At 40.5% G+C, this 17,839-nt stretch overlaps 1 protein-coding gene across 1 annotated transcript; it reads left to right on the top strand.

Moving 5' to 3' along the window:
* The first annotated feature begins 13,166 nt into the window (after window positions 1–13,166).
* Window positions 13,167–17,105, top strand: LOC140225030 (uncharacterized). Its single transcript, XM_072302426.1, has 4 exons — window positions 13,167–13,508; window positions 14,682–14,778; window positions 15,345–15,466; window positions 16,593–17,105. Exons 3-4 carry the CDS (start codon window positions 15,357–15,359, stop codon window positions 16,975–16,977), a joined length of 495 nt encoding a protein of 164 aa, XP_072158527.1. The 5' UTR covers window positions 13,167–13,508; window positions 14,682–14,778; window positions 15,345–15,356; the 3' UTR covers window positions 16,978–17,105.
* Window positions 17,106–17,839: the final 734 nt, after the last annotated feature.

The raw sequence follows: 17,839 nt of genomic DNA, 5'->3' as shown, positions 1-17,839 counted from the left end.
AGACTCATACACTCATACCTGTATAGATCCACTCAGAACTTCGGTTTCACCGCACTTCCCACGGATTCTTCTTGATTTTTGTTGGCCCTAGGGTTAAATCTTCGTCTCGAATTGATGAAATACTTCTAAGTGAGCAAAGAAGATGACAGTTTCGACGGCTAATAATTAAATAAATTATATTAATTGAGCGATCCAAAATTCGGGCACCGGCCGTGGTTGCGCGGGAACATCATCAGATTCAGGGGAAAGTGCATGCATGGCCGCCATGTTGAATCCTACAGCTGGGCGAATATCGAATATCGTATCGATGCGATTGTTCGAATATCGCACTATCGATTCTTCACCATAGCTTCTAACGGGGACGTGGTGATATTCGATCATTCACAAAAGCTGCCAAGAAATAGACGCTATTAGTGCCACGTCACAGTCGGTATCGATTGTATCGAACTGGATCCAAACAATCAAACATAACCTCATCTTGACACCTCCCTCCCAGAATTTCACTGTCAAAAGCCAAGAAACTGGAGTGGCATAGGAGTGGCCTAAATCATGGTGGCCCTCGTGGGTATTTTCACCTTTCTGAAACTGCTTTATCCCGTCAACTTAACAATGCGGGAACGTTCCGCGATTAAAAGAGCTGTCTCTAACACAACTTTTTTCTCAAACTGAGCGAATTATCTCTGAAATTCTTTAGTTTCATATTGAATAGTAAGGTTATGTTTGATTGTTTGGATCCAGTTCGATACAATCGATACCGACTGTGACGTGGCACTAATAGAGTCTATCCGCCTCTCAGCAGTCTCAGCCACTGACTTCGTTTTCGCACCGGCTCGGCTCGACATCAGGAATGAATGCCCCCGGTCATCGCCTTACCTACTTGTTGCGGCTATTCCACTCGTAATTCCTGGGGATTTTGTGCTAAACCAAAGTATTCCTGGGTTATTTTGATCGTAGAATTCATTTCTGACCTTACTTATTTCAATAAAATGACGCAAATACACAATTTTACGCGTTCTTTCAAACTTTCCGGAGAAACATAAAAATTTGTAACTTACTCAAAGATAAATTTTACTCGTTCTTGTGGGCATTTCGTGTTAAAACTCGGCGTCTGTGTTGACTTTTGATCGGAGATTTCATTCTTGACCTTACTTTTGTTGATTTGTTGACACAAATACATGATCTCGGCGGTAAAAAGAAAAGGTACTCACCATAGGCGGTTCTAGACCTTCATGTTTGGGGGTGCCCAGAGGTGGAAAATGTCGGAGACCGGCCCCAAAGGGGACGGTCGCTCAGGGGAGGCCTAATTTCCGGCCCTCAAGTTTTATCCCATTCCTACCCTCCTTTCTCTTTTTCTCTCCTTTCTTTCTACTTAAATACTTATAAATTCAACGTAGAAAATTTTTAGCAAAACTTTTCACCAAAACTGCATTCTTACCATAAAAAAAAACAGTATAATCTTTGTAAAACACGGCTATCAATATTAATTCTGTTTAAAACATTTTCAATTAATTGCTGGGATTTTTTTCAGTGTGAGCGAATACAGAATCTTTAAAAGCAGTAATTTGGTCTTTTTTAGATCAATTTTCAGATTTAAAAAATTCATGAAATAAAAATATTGCCAATTTTTTACGCTTCATAATACGATTTTTTCTTGACGTGTTTACTTGCCCAAAAGCCTCTTTCACGGTTCCAGTAACCGTACTTAATTTTTGCTTGGGGGTGCCCGGCACCCACTGGCACCCCCGTAGAACCGCCTATGGTACTCACCCTAGATTGTACTCGTCCTATGGTAGACATTTCGTGTTGAAACTTCGCAAACTAATGGTATTTTGATCGAAAAATGAATTTATGACCAAACTCATCCTAAAATATATGATGACACAAACGATGATGACATATCAAGGGGGGGGGGGGGGGGGGGGCGTCAGTGGCGTGCGGTCCGGATACCCAGTTAGCAAGATTGAGCTCCGTCATTTGGATCCATTAGCCCGTACAGGAGCTCGCTCCAATACTCGCGTTATCCACAAAATGTAGCAGTAGATTGAAGATGGCATTGCTAAGCGCGCTCCTTACAGTCTCCGTCCACAGTCTCTAGCGGCAGATTGGAGACTGAGTTGATAAGCGCGCTTCTGACGGTGTTCATCCACCGTCTCTAGCGGTTGAACGAAAATGAGTCGGGTACGAGTCCAGGCGAGCGCATCTAGCCGCGTGTGTAGTGCGTTTGGAGTTGCGGAGAAATGCAGGAGTCTGGATGCGCGCGCCGCGCGTCCTTCAACAGGCAAGTTGTTGTGATTTGAGTCGTGAGCGCTTATGGAATTGATTGTAAAGTCCACTTGTTAAAGTAAGTATTTTCCCCATGTTTTTATTGCGTTTTCATTTTCTTTACCGGTGTTTAATTCTGCCGCTCGTACAAGAAACAAAGCCGAAGTATTTATCTCTTAGATAGTTATTTCGCTGAGGGACGAAAGTTAGTTTTCCTTTTAAGCAAGCTTATAAGCAAGGCAAGCACTTGCCCAAATACTTCAGAAGAGAGAGGAAAATTACACTTATTACATGTTTTAAATTTTAGCAAATATTATTGATCAAATGTATCAGTAGGTAAATTGCATTAAGAACAGAAAGAGAGAGAGACAGAAATACGTACATAGCAGCCACAAAAGTAGGAAAGCGGCAGAGCGGACGGTGTGGTGGCGGCGCGCCAGCGCGCTGCGCGGCCTGAACACGGCACTGGGCCATCTCACGCATGCTCTGCTCAGTGCTCACCTTCAGAACAACAGAATGATGCTACGGACAATAACAGCTTGCTGAGAAAATTGGCTTAGAAGCAAAAGAAGGCTGTACGAAACATGGAAAATTTTCCCTCCAAAACATGAGCAGTTTGAGAGCCAGACCCTGTGTGCCTATATGTAACGTACAAATATCTAATTCATTAGCAATAGCCATTGTATTAATAGCTAGTATAATACGCAAAAATGCGGTGAACCAGCGCTCAGAATGAAACTCGGTCGTTGCGACTTGAATGCTTTGTTTTGCTTACCTACTATCAATCCCTGGTGATGGCAGCATTCAAACTTAAAATTTTAAAGGAAACGATCAAAAATTAAAACGAAAGTACTCACACTTTACGATTAAGTTTCCTATCAGCTATTTCGTGCGTCCATTATTAAACATTTTATTGATCGACTTATATCATTGGATTCTCCTCAAGATGCTGATCAAAAGTTATAATTGCGCCAACTTTCTACGATGCACCGTTTTCGCAAAAAAGCTAAGTGAAGATTCAATTATTTGGCGATAAAAAGCCAGAAAGATTCCTCATTTCAGTACTCGAGTGAACAAATCAGGGGAACTCCCGCACCGACCGGCAGTCTTATCTCGGATTCCGCACGCCGTTTTCCTCGACCATCCAAATCAGTTCCTCTCTCTCTACCGCTCTATTCACCTCTTCCCCATGTCTCTGAATCGTTGATCAGTGATCGACATCCAACGTTGCCTGGTTTCACTAATAATTTTTAGTTTCATTTTCGTTTACATTAATTCAGCGGTTGTGATAGAGCTTTTTGAAGGATTCGAAGGAGGAGAGGCCTTCAATTCTTCGAGGCACCGATACTGATCTAGGAAGCAACATATCGTGACAGCGTATTATTCCATTTTAGCTATGCATGTAAGTAGTTCACTTTAGCACAAATACATTCATTAATGATGGTTTTAAAAAAATAAATTGGCAACACCGCCAATTTCGTGAGGAGCATATGAACAGGAAAACGAGCGTCAAACGGATGCATCGAGAGTGGGAGGAGGGGGACAGCCCTAGAGTCGGCAGGTACAGATAAGAAGACGGACACGCGCTAGGTACGTTTTTTCCTTATTTGCATCGGGCCTGTTCTCAAATGCTTTGTTCTTTTTTTATTCATAGTCGCCGAATAATTGAATCTTCACTTAGCTTTTTTGCGAAAACGGTGCATCGTAGAAAGTTGGCGCAATTATAACTTTTGATCAGCATTTTGAGGAGAATCCAATGATATAAGTCAGAAGGCAATTCCTCGTGGTGCAGCTTCCCATAAGAGGTGTGCGGGGTCCTTTGAAATAGCGACGGTGTAAGTCGGCAAACACATAACTCGTTTGCGGTGTCTGAAAATCTCTGCCTCTTTGTTATTTTTTTAAAGGAGAACAAATTGACATCATTCCTTGAAGTTTTTTGCAGAAATACTTTTGCCGCACGTACGAGGCTAGACCTCTTGGCAAGATGTAGTTTTCCGTTGAAAAAATAAAGTAAGACCGGAAGTGTGCTACGTCGCAAACCGAGTTATGTGATTGCCGACTTACACCGTCAATATATAAAAAGCGACACTTCACCGAGATTTCAACAACGAGATTTTCCGATTGTTTACAAAAAAAAAAGAACTGTCGGAGCGATTTCCCTCACACTTGGTAAGAATAAAGCTAAGAACCACTTTTACAAGTCTGATAAGTCAAATTTCGAAAATAACGCCGCTGAAGCCCAAAAGAGAGAAAAGTTGTTTCTCCCTATACTAATGCATGGGAGATAGGAGGTTCTTCCTCGCGCCGCGCCGCTCAGCGCTGGGGCTGGGGAGCCGTTGAGTTTCGCCTTGCCGGCAGGCTACGAGCTCAACTTACCCCCACTCCTTATATTTCCGACTCACATTCCTGTATCTCTCTCCCTCCCCTCCTTCGACAGACGCTCTGCCCCCCGCGCCGCGCACCGCATCGGGCAGCTCCCCCGCCCGTCCCCCTCTCGCTCAAATCCAGGTCCGGTTTCCGCTATGCGGTTTCCGGTAGCCAGTACGTGTGAACCCCGTGCGTGCCGCAGGATTTTCTCTTTCCGCATGCCGCAGGATTTTCTCTTTCCGCATGCCGCTGTCGGAAGCCAAACGCCCGTTAATTATTTGCTGTCGACTATTCTGTATGTATTGTTTCCCACATCCTTAACCATAACTTATTAATTGTTCCAAAATATTGTAGGGTTTTCGGCGAACACTGCGAACCTATGAACGCCACGCCACTGAAACGATCAGTTGGAATTTCAATCTAAAACTTGATAAACTTACAGTATTTCCATCGTAGAAGTCAATTTTGGCCTTGCTCGTTTGACCGAAATGCATCATTCGTGGAGTTTATGAGTTGTTGGTTGGGGTTGGAAAAAAGCTGTTTTCATTCTAGCTCACACAAATGGACATATTGATGGAGAGTACCTACATAAAGTATTACTACATGTTCTATCAATACTTTTTAATGAAAGTGTTAGTTATACATATGTGTCCGCCCTTTTGCATTGGTTTAAGAGTGTTATAATGTTGACATGGCTTATTACACCATGTCGCGTCGAAGGGTTAAGTTGCGGTTTTAGACGGACTGAAACATCTAAGAACCCTTGACGTGGCGGAAGATTTAACTGAGTTGTGGGAGAGCAAGATTGTGGGAGAGCAAGAATTGAACGAAAGATATTGGAGGGCCGAAAGATTGTATTATAGAATTTGGAAAAAGATTACAGAGAGTCACACTTAGAATAAATTATGCCTACGGAGAGAGAATGGCATACGTAGTACTACGGGTCAAGATGGTAAAGGACCAAGAGAAATGGGCAGCTCAAGCTTTTATAGACTTGCTGACGTCACAGGTGGTGAGACAACAAGTCTACACGCTATTGGCTGGCTATAATCAGTGGAGCTATCAGTTGCAAGTTCAGTAATAAAAGTAATGGGCGATTAAAGGTGATGGCTGGGAGATAGGACTGAAAAAGAGGAAAGTGTACGAAATCCAGCCATCCCTAATGATTGAACTGAATATGAATAGAAAATTAAGAGTTTAAGAAATGAACAAGTTACTGGTATTTCGATACCTGTGACATCCCCCTGGTGAGAGAAAATTGCGACCTCGCAATTTAAAAATGAAAAAAAAGTAAAGAAAAGCGGGCCTGAAGGGCAGAAATGGGGTGTCAACAAAAAAAAAGAATGTAAGTTACAAAAAAATTAGGAAAAAAAGAACGAAAAAGAGAAGGGAAGACTTGCAACGAATAACTACAGAGATTATAGACTTAATCAACACAGATGGTAAAAAAATATTACAAAAGTTAACAAAGATGGTATAAAAAAACTGTAAAAAAGAGTAGAAAAAGACGATAAAAATAAGTAAAACTGTTAACAAATGTAAAAAAAAGAAAATAGGAACGTGTTGAGTAAAAAGTGTGACAGTGTGACTAAATGGAGAGAAATTTTTGACAAGTTTGAAAAAGTTAAAGAAAATTTTAAAGTTAATAAAAGAGAGATGGTGCAACTGCGTAACAGGTTGACAGAAAGGAATGTCAATTAAGCAATTGTCTTTAGTGATCGAAAGGTGCAAAAGAGTAAGTGATAAGATGCATGAGTTACGTGATAGATTTAGGTATGTAGGTCAAGTGCAGCCACGCAAAGAAAAGAAATTACAGAGATTTCAAAGATTGACAAGATTAAGTGGCAGACTAGCGGAAATTAAATTCGAGATTGATGAGAGATTAACAATTAAGCGCAGAGCATACGGTGCAACAAAATTATTAATGAAAAATTATCAAAATGTAGAAATCGCTGTAGCTCTAAGAAAAGAAACGCATATTGAAAGCGTTTGAGCACAAACGAAAAATGAAAGAGTTACAAATTGATAAAAATTGAGAATGATAAAACGAAAATTGTCTTTATAATTACTGTCTGTCATGAATGTCGTTAATTTTAAGTGATATTGTTTGTCTTTTCAGATAAATGAGATCGAACGAGCAACAGTCAAAATCAATAAGAGAAGATTGTTTACACTAGAGTACAAGATAGGAAAGATTTAGAAGAGATAGTAGAGGTAGTAGTCTTCACTTTAGATTGAGATGAGGCTATGGAGCGAGCGCCTTTTTTAAGAGATTTTGACTATGGAAAGTCAAAAGGAGCCGTTTTGAATGCGGCGGTAGCAAGATTTTACTGGCTGGAACCAGAAGGAACACTAGGAGAGAGAGAGAGAGGCATGTTTGAATCAAATTACGAAAAAGTGCTCGAAAAAAAAGAAAAATTTTGACAAAAAAAGAAAATGTATTATTTCATGAATGTAGACAAGAAAACCAACTGACAGTCTCAGAGAGTACCAATGCAAATTAATTGCTAGAGGAGAGGAGGAGTCCGTCAGAAAGCAAACAGATCCACAAAACATGAAGAAAAGAAAGTATTAATAAAAGAATTTAAAAAGAATATTCGATAATTGCAGTCTACTGGAGCTCAGGGTGAGGAAACTTGGCATTCCGAGATGCTTTTCAAGTATCAGAAGAACTACCAAATAGGAAGCAAAAATCAAATAAGGTGACGGTAAAAATTACAGAAAAAGAAATTAAACGAGCAAAAAAAAATTCAAGAAAAGGCAGTAAAAAGATTCAAACATTTTCACTTCGATAATCAGAGGTCTGCTGGTCTAGAGAGCTATACATGACTACGAAGTTAAAAACCGATAATCTAGCCTGCTATTCGAGGAGCTGATGCTGACTAAAGGTTGAGTGGGTCTGCTGTTCTGAGGAGCTAATACCCGAGGTGTGTATCCTTTTTAAGGGAAAAACACAGAAGTACATGGAAGTACTGGATGCGATACGGGATCGCGACTAGTGACCTGAAAAACGTACGTTTTACAAAGTGACATTTGCTACGTGTCACTTGACTCGAGATTTTGAGTAGTCGGAGTGGAATCCAACTGAAGGAGGAACATCTCAAGTGAAGAATACTATGAATCTAGTTAAACAATGCAGAGTTACGAAAAAAAAAAGAAAGGAAATGAGGTTGTGTTGATAAGACTCAGGAGACTTTTGGAAGTTAAATACGATTAAGCAAAAATAGAGCGAAAAAAATTAAAAATGGGGATAGAAAAGGTTGACTGTTGAGAATGGCAAGAAAAACAAGAGCAGGGTGGGCTCAATTGAAATTTCCTGACATAGACAAAAGACAACGGGAAAGAATTATCACAGTTGCGTATCTCGCGCTACGGAACTGAAATAAGACTTTTAAATGAATAAATTTAGAAAAATGAAAAGCAAAGATAAATAAATAGCAAATTGAAAAATAAGGGAGACGAAATTTAAATTTAAAGAACGGAAAGAAAAAACTAACGTAAAATATTTCTATGACAAAGTTGTAATCGCTTTCCACAGCCCAAAGAGGTGTCAATCGCTCTAGGCGTTAGAGACAGTGAAGGACGTGTATTCGCAAGAACAAACAAAATCAAACGAAATATCAGAAAATTAAAAAGAAAAATTTCGAAAAGTTAAAAAAAGAAAAATAGGGTCTGGGAGTCTTATCAAGCACAAAAAAAAATTTAGAAAAAGCAGGTCAAATCAAGAGAATGGAGGTCGTACATAAGAAAAATTTAAAAGAATGCTGGACAAACCTTGAGCGGAGAACTCACATGAGGGCACACTCAGAAGGTGTCTTTTGGGGCTGAAACTAAATTAGTACAAGAGAAAAGCAAGAAAAAGTGAAAATTTGATCGAAAAAAAATTACTAGTTTGAAAGAAAATAGATAACTATTGCAAAATTACTAAAGAAAAATTTACTTTGAAAAATTTAGAAAAAATCTGATTGATTGATTGCAAAAATTTATAGAAATGAAAAACTAAAGTTACACTCAAAAAGAAAAGGTAGAAAATACTGTGTCGGCATGAAGTAAAAATAACTAAGATTAAAAAGAGACTAGAAATGCCGAGAAAGAACAAACAGTATTAGAGTGTATAAATTGAAATTTTGAAAAAGTACGACTAGAAAAGAGAAATGACCTGAAAAAAAAGAAAAATTAGACATGACAGTAAATAAAAAGAAAAAGATAGGGTGGTGGGAGGGGGCGAAAGAAAAATAAGTACACTTGACCAACCTTAATCACTAAATAACACTTAATCACTAAACACAATAATCCAGGTGGGCGGAAAGTCTTTTAAGCACAGTTCAGAAGCACACATGATGAAAAAGTCCAAGAAAAAGGTGGGTGGAAGACATCAGAAAGGCAGCGGAGTCGTCAGGCCAGAGAGAGATTGATTGCCAGATACCAGATCATGGGACGTCTTTTTTTTCACTTTGCTAAATAGCACGAGGAGAAAGGGTAACCCCGTAAAAACTGCTCATCTTTTCTGGACTGAAAAGGTACTTCGAACTGAGATGCAGTTGCACGTTGGTGAGAGAGAAATCCGAACCATACCTCCTGCGTAAATTGAGAAGGCTGGTTTCGGCACCATGTTATAATGTTGACATGGCTTATTACACCATGTCGCGTCGAAGGGTTAAGTTGCGGTTTTAGACGGACTGAAACATCTAAGAACCCTTGACGTGACGGAAGATTTAACTGAGTTGTGGGAGAGCAAGATTGTGGGAGAGCAAGAATTGAACGAAAATATGAAAGGGCCGAAAGATTTGTATTATTGAATTTGGAAAAAGATTACAGAGAGTCACACTTAGATTTATGCCTACGGAGAGAGAATGGCATGTCGTAGTACTACGGGTCAAGATGGTAAAGGACCAAGAGAAATGGGCAGCTCAAGCTTTTATAGACTTGCTGACGTCACAGGTGGTGAGACAACAAGTCTACACGCTATTGGCTGGCTATAATCAGTGGAGCTATCAGTTGCAAGTTCAGTAATAAAAGTAATGGGCGATTTAAGGTGATGGCTGGGAGATAGGACTGAAAAAGAGGAAAGTGTATGAAATCCAGCCATCCCTAATGATTGAACTGAATATGAATAGAAAATTAAGAGTTTAAGAAATGAACAAGTTACTGGTATTTCGATACCTGTGACAAAGAGTTACCTTACCCACGAGTCTCCAAAGCACTACTTCCTGGGATTGTGCTCTTCTCAGCCGACTCTCATATTGGGTCTAGTAGTAGAAAAAGGCTGAAAAAGAGTTGTCCTTGAATAATAAAAGGCATCTAAGGGTGGAAAAGGGTAAGTATGTAGAGATGGTATCAAAATCAGGGGCGGACTGGTAGTCGAAAAGTTAGGAGGCGACCTAAATGTGGGGGCCCCTCTTGTTGTTCGGGGGCCCCTCTAAGAAGGTCCGGGGGCCCTCCCCCAGAAAATTTTGAAAATTTCACACTTCTTAAACGCAATTTTAAGCATTATTGAAGTTAAATTCTACAGTTCTTGAACTTCAAAATAATCCATTCTCAGGATTCTTCGGGGGCCCCTCCATCACATAGCTCTTGGCGACCTTTCATGTCTCTTAGAGACAAATTTTCAAGGATTTTGGGGCCTTTTAGTGACTGAAAAGGATAGGAAAATTACAACATTACGGGGGAAAAAACGATGACTCGAAAAAAAATTCGCCGCGGGGGCCCCTCGGACCTCGGGACCTCCGCGGCAAATTGTTAGGAGGCGATCGCCTCCCCGCCCCCATGGCCATGCCCCTGATCAAAATGACTCGAAAAGTGGTGGGAGGGGAAAAGTGCAGTTATAAGGGAGTGAGATGGGGCTGAAAAATCGCGTATTGATGTGAACCATAAGTTAGGTCAAAAATGGGATTTTCGATGAACATACCATACCATCAAGTATCAAAAATTCAACGTGCATTTTCAACCGGAACTAGTGAAATCTCTCTTTGAAGAACTTCTTTTCACTCTGATACTAAAAGTTTAGAAATATAACCCCCCCCCCCCCCCCCCCGTGCAAGCTCTAGCGATCTAGGGGGTGGTGGTGGTAGTTTAAAGTAGCCTATAGCCCCCTTCGCCTCAAGAGAGCCTTAGAAAATTGTTAAAATTTAGATCCTCGCAAACCTCAATTTACTCTATTTTTAGGATGAAATCTGATGGAAAATCTTGAAAAACAATGGTTTCATTTCATTCTCTCTTATTTATGATCATTTGCCACTTATTTGAGCCATATCCAGTCGTTACTTCTACAGCGTTTAGAATTTTTTGAGTTACTTATTTAAATTTCTCAAAAAAACATCTCTCTGCGTTTAAAACATGCTTGGGAAATGTCTTATTCATCACCAATTAGATCCAAGTGAGCGACATATTATTGAAATGGAGGAAACTTGCTCCGAAGGGAGCAAGCGCAACCACAACGGGAAGAGAGAACAGGACGGCGCGGCGCGGCGCGGCGCGGGCGCATCGGAGTCAAAATCAGCGAAGCCCTCGAACTGGGAACGTACCGGGGGGCAGATAAAACGCAAACCAGGTAAAACGCAAACCCCGAAAAAAACCGGCATCTGTTGGGTGTTGACAGGATAAATTGCTAACTCGGTGTTGTCGTCCATCTGTCAAACTGGTGGCTAGTCAAATCGAGTTTATGTTCCATGTTTTCGGAACGGGTAGTCTTCAGAAAGATCCGGAAACAGCATAAAATACCGAAACAGTAAATGGGTGGGGTAGGGATGGGGAGGGGGAGGGGAGGGGGGAGGGGAGGGGAGGGGGAGGGGAGGGGGAGGGGAGGGGAGGGGGAGGGGAGGGGGAGGGGGAGGGGAGGGGGGAGGGAGGGGGTGGGGGAGGGGGGTGGGGGGTTGAGGAGAGGGCCAATCTTAAATTATCCGTAGAGTTCAGTAATGTTGCATTTCTCTTAATTCGTCTTTTTCTTCGGATATCCATAGAACGTTCTATGAATAACCGTGTGCCATCTGGGCCCAATCAAATGCGTTTTTCAAGAAATGATCGATCCCCATTATTGCCTCATCTCCACATATTTATTGATGTGCAAGCAAGACCAATCCACACAGGTCAGTCATTCCGGTGGACGAGTTTTGGTACTCTACTGCGCAGTGACGTACTATTGAGTGCTTGCAATGTATTTCTTATGGGTGCACTCAATAGTACGTCACAATGAGTGCTGCGAGTTAGGGCCGGGCGGGGGAGTGGATTTCAAAAAAGCTGCGCAATGACTGACCTGTGTGGATTGGTCTTGTGTGCAAGTGATGGCACACTCCGGTAACAAGGTTCTGTCTGTGACAAAATCATTTTTGTCTTGAGAGTCTCCTACATGTATATACATGAGGCCTTGTCTCCACGGGACGTTTTCATGGGATTTATCCCAAGTTCGAATCGCAGGAATGAAACTTCTGGGATTTTTCCCAGTTACCGTCTCCACGGGACGGGGCTCATACAGTCCTGCGACTAGTTTGCGCGGGAAGATAAATTAGTTAAAGTCGAGTATTTAACCGGGATTAAAATAATAAATGCACTGAATTGACAATTAGACCCATTATTTTAACTAAACAAACATTAACAATGTAGTAATGAATAAAATATCGCACAATTCGTTTTCACTTCTTCTTCTTCTCTCAGTGGGTCCGAGGAGTACAAGTACCATACTTGGTACTGGGAAAAATATTGGTTAACTCAATATTTTTCCCAACTTCGTAAGTGGGATTTTTCCCTGGGACAAATCTCGCGAAACGGCTCGTGGAGACAAGGCCTTAGTGATCAAATGTCCAACTAATCAGAGAAATGGCTCGCGTAGCGAGTGACCGGGGGTCCAGGGGGCGCAGCCCCTTGGATAGCCGCCACGGCAATCCCTATTTTTGAAAATTAGTGTCGAAACGGATGATTGGATGGACTCTCCCCCTCTTGCATCCATCCACCCTTCCCCATCATTCATTAGCCATTCCCATTCCCACACCCCTCCGCATCAATCTTCGTTCTCTTGCCTCCTCCCCGCCCTTCCTCTCCGCATCCCTTTATAATCTCTGTCCAACTTGTGACCTCCAAGGACCTCTGCTCGCCCCCTTTGTGCTACTCCTCTTACTCATCTTTAAACGTTTTCCAGCTATTCAAATTTTGGAGAACTCCAAATTGGTAGTTTCAAGTGCGAGAATGATTCCGCAACGAATTCCGCTATTCTATGCTGTTTCCGGATCTTTCTGAAGACTACCCGTTCCGAAAACATGGAACATAAACTCGATTTGACTAGCCACCAGTTTGACAGATGGACGACAACGCCGAGTTAGCAATTTATCCTGTCACCATCCAACAGTTGCCGGTTTTTTTCGGGGTTTGCGTTTTACCTGGTTTGCGTTTTATACTAACTCAACGTACCGCTCTCCCCGCCGTGATTCCGCCGCCGAGCAGTCTCCAGTCTAGCAACCGATTCTCCAGGGCATGAGTTGGCCCGTGCCGTGTTCAGGCCGCGCAGCGCTCTGGCGCGGCCACAGAATATATAGGCTTCACCAACAGAAGGCTCACTCCCAGCGTATCTCGGTCGAAGAAGAAGAACACACCCAGAAAGTAATGTTTACATTGAGAACCTAACCTAAATCTGCTGACTTTGTCCTCCCTCGTGCGTGCTGGACTGCTGGGAGAATGAGCATGAGGATTTTTGAAAATGACGAACGAACAGTTTAATTATTAACGCTAAACTTTTCTTTTGTTGTATGATTTTGATAATTTCTAATTTCAAGTTGCTGTTATGTTTTTTTCATCTGTTGTCTTGGTGGTTAAGTTGGTTATCCTAAAATGTGAAGTGATGTAGTTCGTTTTTGGGCCAGTATCTCTTGCGACGAGGAGAAGCCCTAAAGGTATGTGTTACCTAAATTTGATTACCATGTTATTAATTTTTCTCAAACTTGGTTCCTGAAAAACCTTACGCTATTGTCAGTGGATGAATACACTCCCAAATGGGTTTTTTAACCTTAAGATGATTCGTCAAGCTCAAGTGACGTCCTAGAACTGGCATGTGTTATATTGCATCGATCAGGTTAAAAATCTCGGCAGATTTGGAATTTTTAGCACAAAAACGGACGTAAGCCTCTGCACGTTAGCCTGAAGAATCATTCTAAACCCAAAAATCGACAAAATTCAGAGAAATGAAAGCAGGATAGAGTTTGGAAAAAAACATTGCATTTGACACAGTAATCGGTAGCTGAATTGAATGCGAGGTTTTTTTTCCGAACACTATTCTGCCTTCATTCTCTGAATTTTGCCAATTTTTAGGTTTAGCATGATTCATTAGGCTAATGTGCAGGGGTTTTCATCCTTTTTTTGGCTAAAAATTCCAAATCTGCCGAGACTTTTGACCTAATCAATGAGATATCGCATGCCAGTCCGACCACGCCACTTGAGCTTGACGAATCACCTTAATGATCCATTACTTAACCAGCTACTGTTACACAACTAATTTATCTGATGAAATGATGCTCCTGGCAATGATGGTTTTGTGCATTGCTGATAGGTAAGTAGCTGTGCTGCTTCATTTTAAAGCCAATCCCCTTCAATCTTTTGGATCTACAATATTTTAAGGTGACCCTTCCAATAGACTGACATATTGAAGGTCAATCTTTCCCAAAGTTTGTCAGTATTTGTGGCTAGTAATCTTTTCAACAAGGAAATAATATGAATGAAATGCATTAATGAAGCATCCAGCCCTCATCTGACTGATAAAGATTCTGGCAATTTAACCTGGGAAATGTCAATCACTCTCAACCTTTCCAGATGTAATCGACTCTCTCTAGTGAATTAAGGGTTAATTATGAAGGGACCAGTGTATCACCGCATGGCTTGCACAAGCCCTGTAGGTACTTATTTTCTCTGGTGGTTGAAAGTCACCACTGATGCCTCAAAGTTGTTCCTTATCAGTCTTTATGATCGCATCCTACTATGCAACTGTGATTAATAATGTGGATGAAACTTTAAGTTCAGAATAGGAATCATGTCAAAAGAGATACTAATTTGTACCTAATTAATGTTTTCAGATGGCTACAAAGAGGCAGGCAGCACTAAGTCAACTTGCCAGAATGTAAAGTAATATCCCTATCTACTAGCAGCTCTCTAGGAAAGTGAAGTCTTACGGTAAGTGTATCACAGTTTGTATGCAACATTTTCTGCAGTACACAACAAAAAAATAGAATATTTTGGTCCTTGATCTTGGCAGATAAATTCAACTAAGTACAAGCAACTTCAATGAAACTTGTACTTACATTTAAGAAGCATTCTGTCACATTTAAGCAGTCATTCTGCCTACTTTAAACGTTAATTATTGGGAGCTTGGTGGATTTGTAATCTCACGTGGAAAGCCCTGGACACACAATTGCATCCAAGGCTTGTCCTTCAGATAAATACTTCTACATTTTGTGACACTGTTTTACATGGACTCAGTGCCCAACACTGTAAGTATCCTACCGGTCAAAAAATTTGTAAATTTTTCAGCCTAAATAGCAGGTTGTAAAACCTGTAAATAGCCACTTTAATAGCTACCTGTATGAAATCCCTCTACTCAGCTCTTCCAGCAGATTTGCACCAGGGTTACTATCCTACCTCCCATCCTAGAATGACCCTGTAAAGTTATTAAATTCAGCATTTGTACTTATCTATGCAGTATTTCATTAAAGTCAATCTTTCAATTTTTCTTCTTTCAGGCGTAGCCAACGATGTTAACTGCAAAGCAACGAAGGGCCTGCGCCAAGTGTGGACATAGCAGCAGTAAATCATCCCGGTCTTTCCATCGAATTCCTAAACCAGGAGGAGCCAATACGGAAAAGTAAGCTTTCTCCTGTCATTTAGTAAATATTAGTTGTACAAATTGCTTGCGAACCAGCAGACATTGAGGTTGTTGCTTCTTTTAAAAATGTGATACCTTTTTTTTCAAACAAGGCTGCTATTAGCATTGGAGAATTAGCAACAATGCAAAGCAAGAATTGATATTCATCAGCTGATGTAGTTTCGTCTTGCATATAAGCTGTCTCCTCTGCCTTTTTTGTTCTCTAAATTAAATCGCTTCGGACCTGAACTTTCATCACTTATTTCTTTTAAATAAAGGGAGCAATTGATTTTAAATCTTTTCCTTAAGGTAATTAATCAAGTGGCTGATTTGTTAACTAGATCTGTGTCGGTTTGCAAATCCAAGGAACTCATTGTGAGACTGGGACTCAGACTTTAGCAAGATTCAAATCTGGAGTTCCAGACAAAATTCTAGTCAAACTTTGTAGAGAGAATTCTAGTATAAAAATTGCTTTGTACAGTTTGTTTTAAAATGAGGTCTGGTGAGGTTTTTCTCATCTGTAGCTAAAAATGTTGGACCTGCATGTTTTCCCAGGTAGCATCTTTTCACAATGGAATTAATTTCTGGGGAGGCGAAATATGGCAATGCCGTGAGAGGAAAAATTAATACGCCTTATATCAGCTGATTTTCTTCATAACTGCTGCGCCCGAATCATAAAAATATGCACTGCTACAGAATTGTTTCCTTTTCAATTCTAATTTTTGAGAGGGCGTGATGGAGAAATTGCAACAGTGCGAAGCACAAATTAATATTCATCAGCTGATGTAGTTTCGTCTTGTATAACCTGTCCTTTCTGCCTCCCTTGTTCTCTAGAATGAATAGCTTGTGCCCCAAACTTTCATACCTTATTCCTTATTTCAAACTTATTTCTTTTCTTGAACTGGGTCATGTTCAAAAGGGACCCCACAGCATTTAAAACCCGTAGTAAGTAAATTAACATACATTATTGCAAAATTCCCTTTACTTCTGACAATATTACAAGTAGCCTCCACAAACTTCTCCTTTCATGCTAGATAGAACCCAGATCTCTAATTTTGATCATAAGTTTTCAGTTTTTACACCTTTCATATCGTTACTAATCCTTGTGTACTTTCCTTTGTTGCAGATGCCGTCAGTGGGCAAGTTGGCTTTACCCACAAAGTAACTGGGAGTCTGAATCTGATCTACTGGCCCTGTACAAAAAGTCGAGAGTTGTTTGCTCAAGTCATTTTACCGAAGCAGACTTTTCGGACAATGTGCGACGAACACTGCGTAGAGCTGCTGTACCTCATGTCACATCCACGGATAAATCTGCCACTTCACTGATTGCAACCATTGAGCCACCGAGTTCTATTGATGCTGCAAGCTGTGGATCTTCACAGCAGAATGGAGAGATCGGCATAGAACTAGGGCCATCCTCTGAATCCATCCTTGGTTATGAAACCCATACTTCTACGCTACCGCAAGATACCATCATCAGCAACATACCATTTCTCCGCTTAGTAAAATGACGTAACATTTGAAATTTAGTTTTGATAAGGAGAATGCTGATTCTTGTTACCTACTTGTGTTCAGAATTCAGTCAAATGTTTGTACATTTTTTTCCATTCAGAATTAAATTACTTTCCATTAAAAGCAATGCCTTTGGAGTATCATTTATTTACGCCACTCTCCTAAGTACTTCTTTTTCCAAAACATCAACTTTACTCCTTCAATTCTAAACGGCAAGTATGTACTTAGAAATATCAGATCCTGAGGAGAATTCAATAATAGTACCTACCTGTCTCTAAGGTTTCGAAGGTTTCAGATAGATCTACCTGATCTAATAGAGGGAAAATTGAGAGTAAGCTAATTTTTGGCGGAGTATTCTAACTCTCCTTATGCCATCAAGCACCGTTTGCTTCTAAAATCAGGTGACTACCGATACTCTTGAAACGTTGATGGGTGAAATGCACAAATTTAACAATTTCAGGGCTTTTTTAGTTTCCTTTGGTACCTTCTACTTTGATTTTGGTAAAATGAGCATCAGTGTTCATTCAAATTTGTTATGAATAGTCATGAAGATTAAACATAGTGCTTTGTAACAACGTCCAAGTAACAATTTTCGAGTTAAAAAGATAATTGAAGATAGGAAATATGAAAGAATTTGAAATCTGGTACACATGCTTTAAATTTATTAAGTCATCATTTCATCTGATCATTTCACAATCAGCCCACATTAATGAACACACGTTGAATCTTTTTCATGGATTAATTTTAATGAGAGTAAAATCAATTGATTCATTAAAATTATTATCGTTGCGTATAATTAAACTCGACAAAACCCGATTCGATTTCCCATTTGAGAAGCGTCAATTCAAATAAACCGCCGTT

This window comes from Bemisia tabaci, chromosome 7 (assembly GCF_918797505.1).
Source record: "Bemisia tabaci chromosome 7, PGI_BMITA_v3".
Taxonomy (NCBI): Eukaryota; Metazoa; Arthropoda; class Insecta; order Hemiptera; family Aleyrodidae; genus Bemisia; species Bemisia tabaci.
The sequence above is the reverse complement of the archived record's forward strand: the minus strand, read 5'-3'. Positions and strand labels throughout refer to the sequence as shown.

What these genes read in the sequence shown, in the direction of transcription:
- LOC140225030 (XM_072302426.1), top strand. Translation starts at nt 15,357, where the DNA reads ATGTTAACTGCAAAGCAACGAAGGGCCTGCGCCAAGTGTGGACATAGC. An exon ending in GGAGGAGCCAATACGGAAAA is followed by an intron (nt 15,467 to 16,592) that starts GTAAGCTTTCTC and finishes CCTTTGTTGCAG; the next exon opens with ATGCCGTCAGTGGGCAAGTT.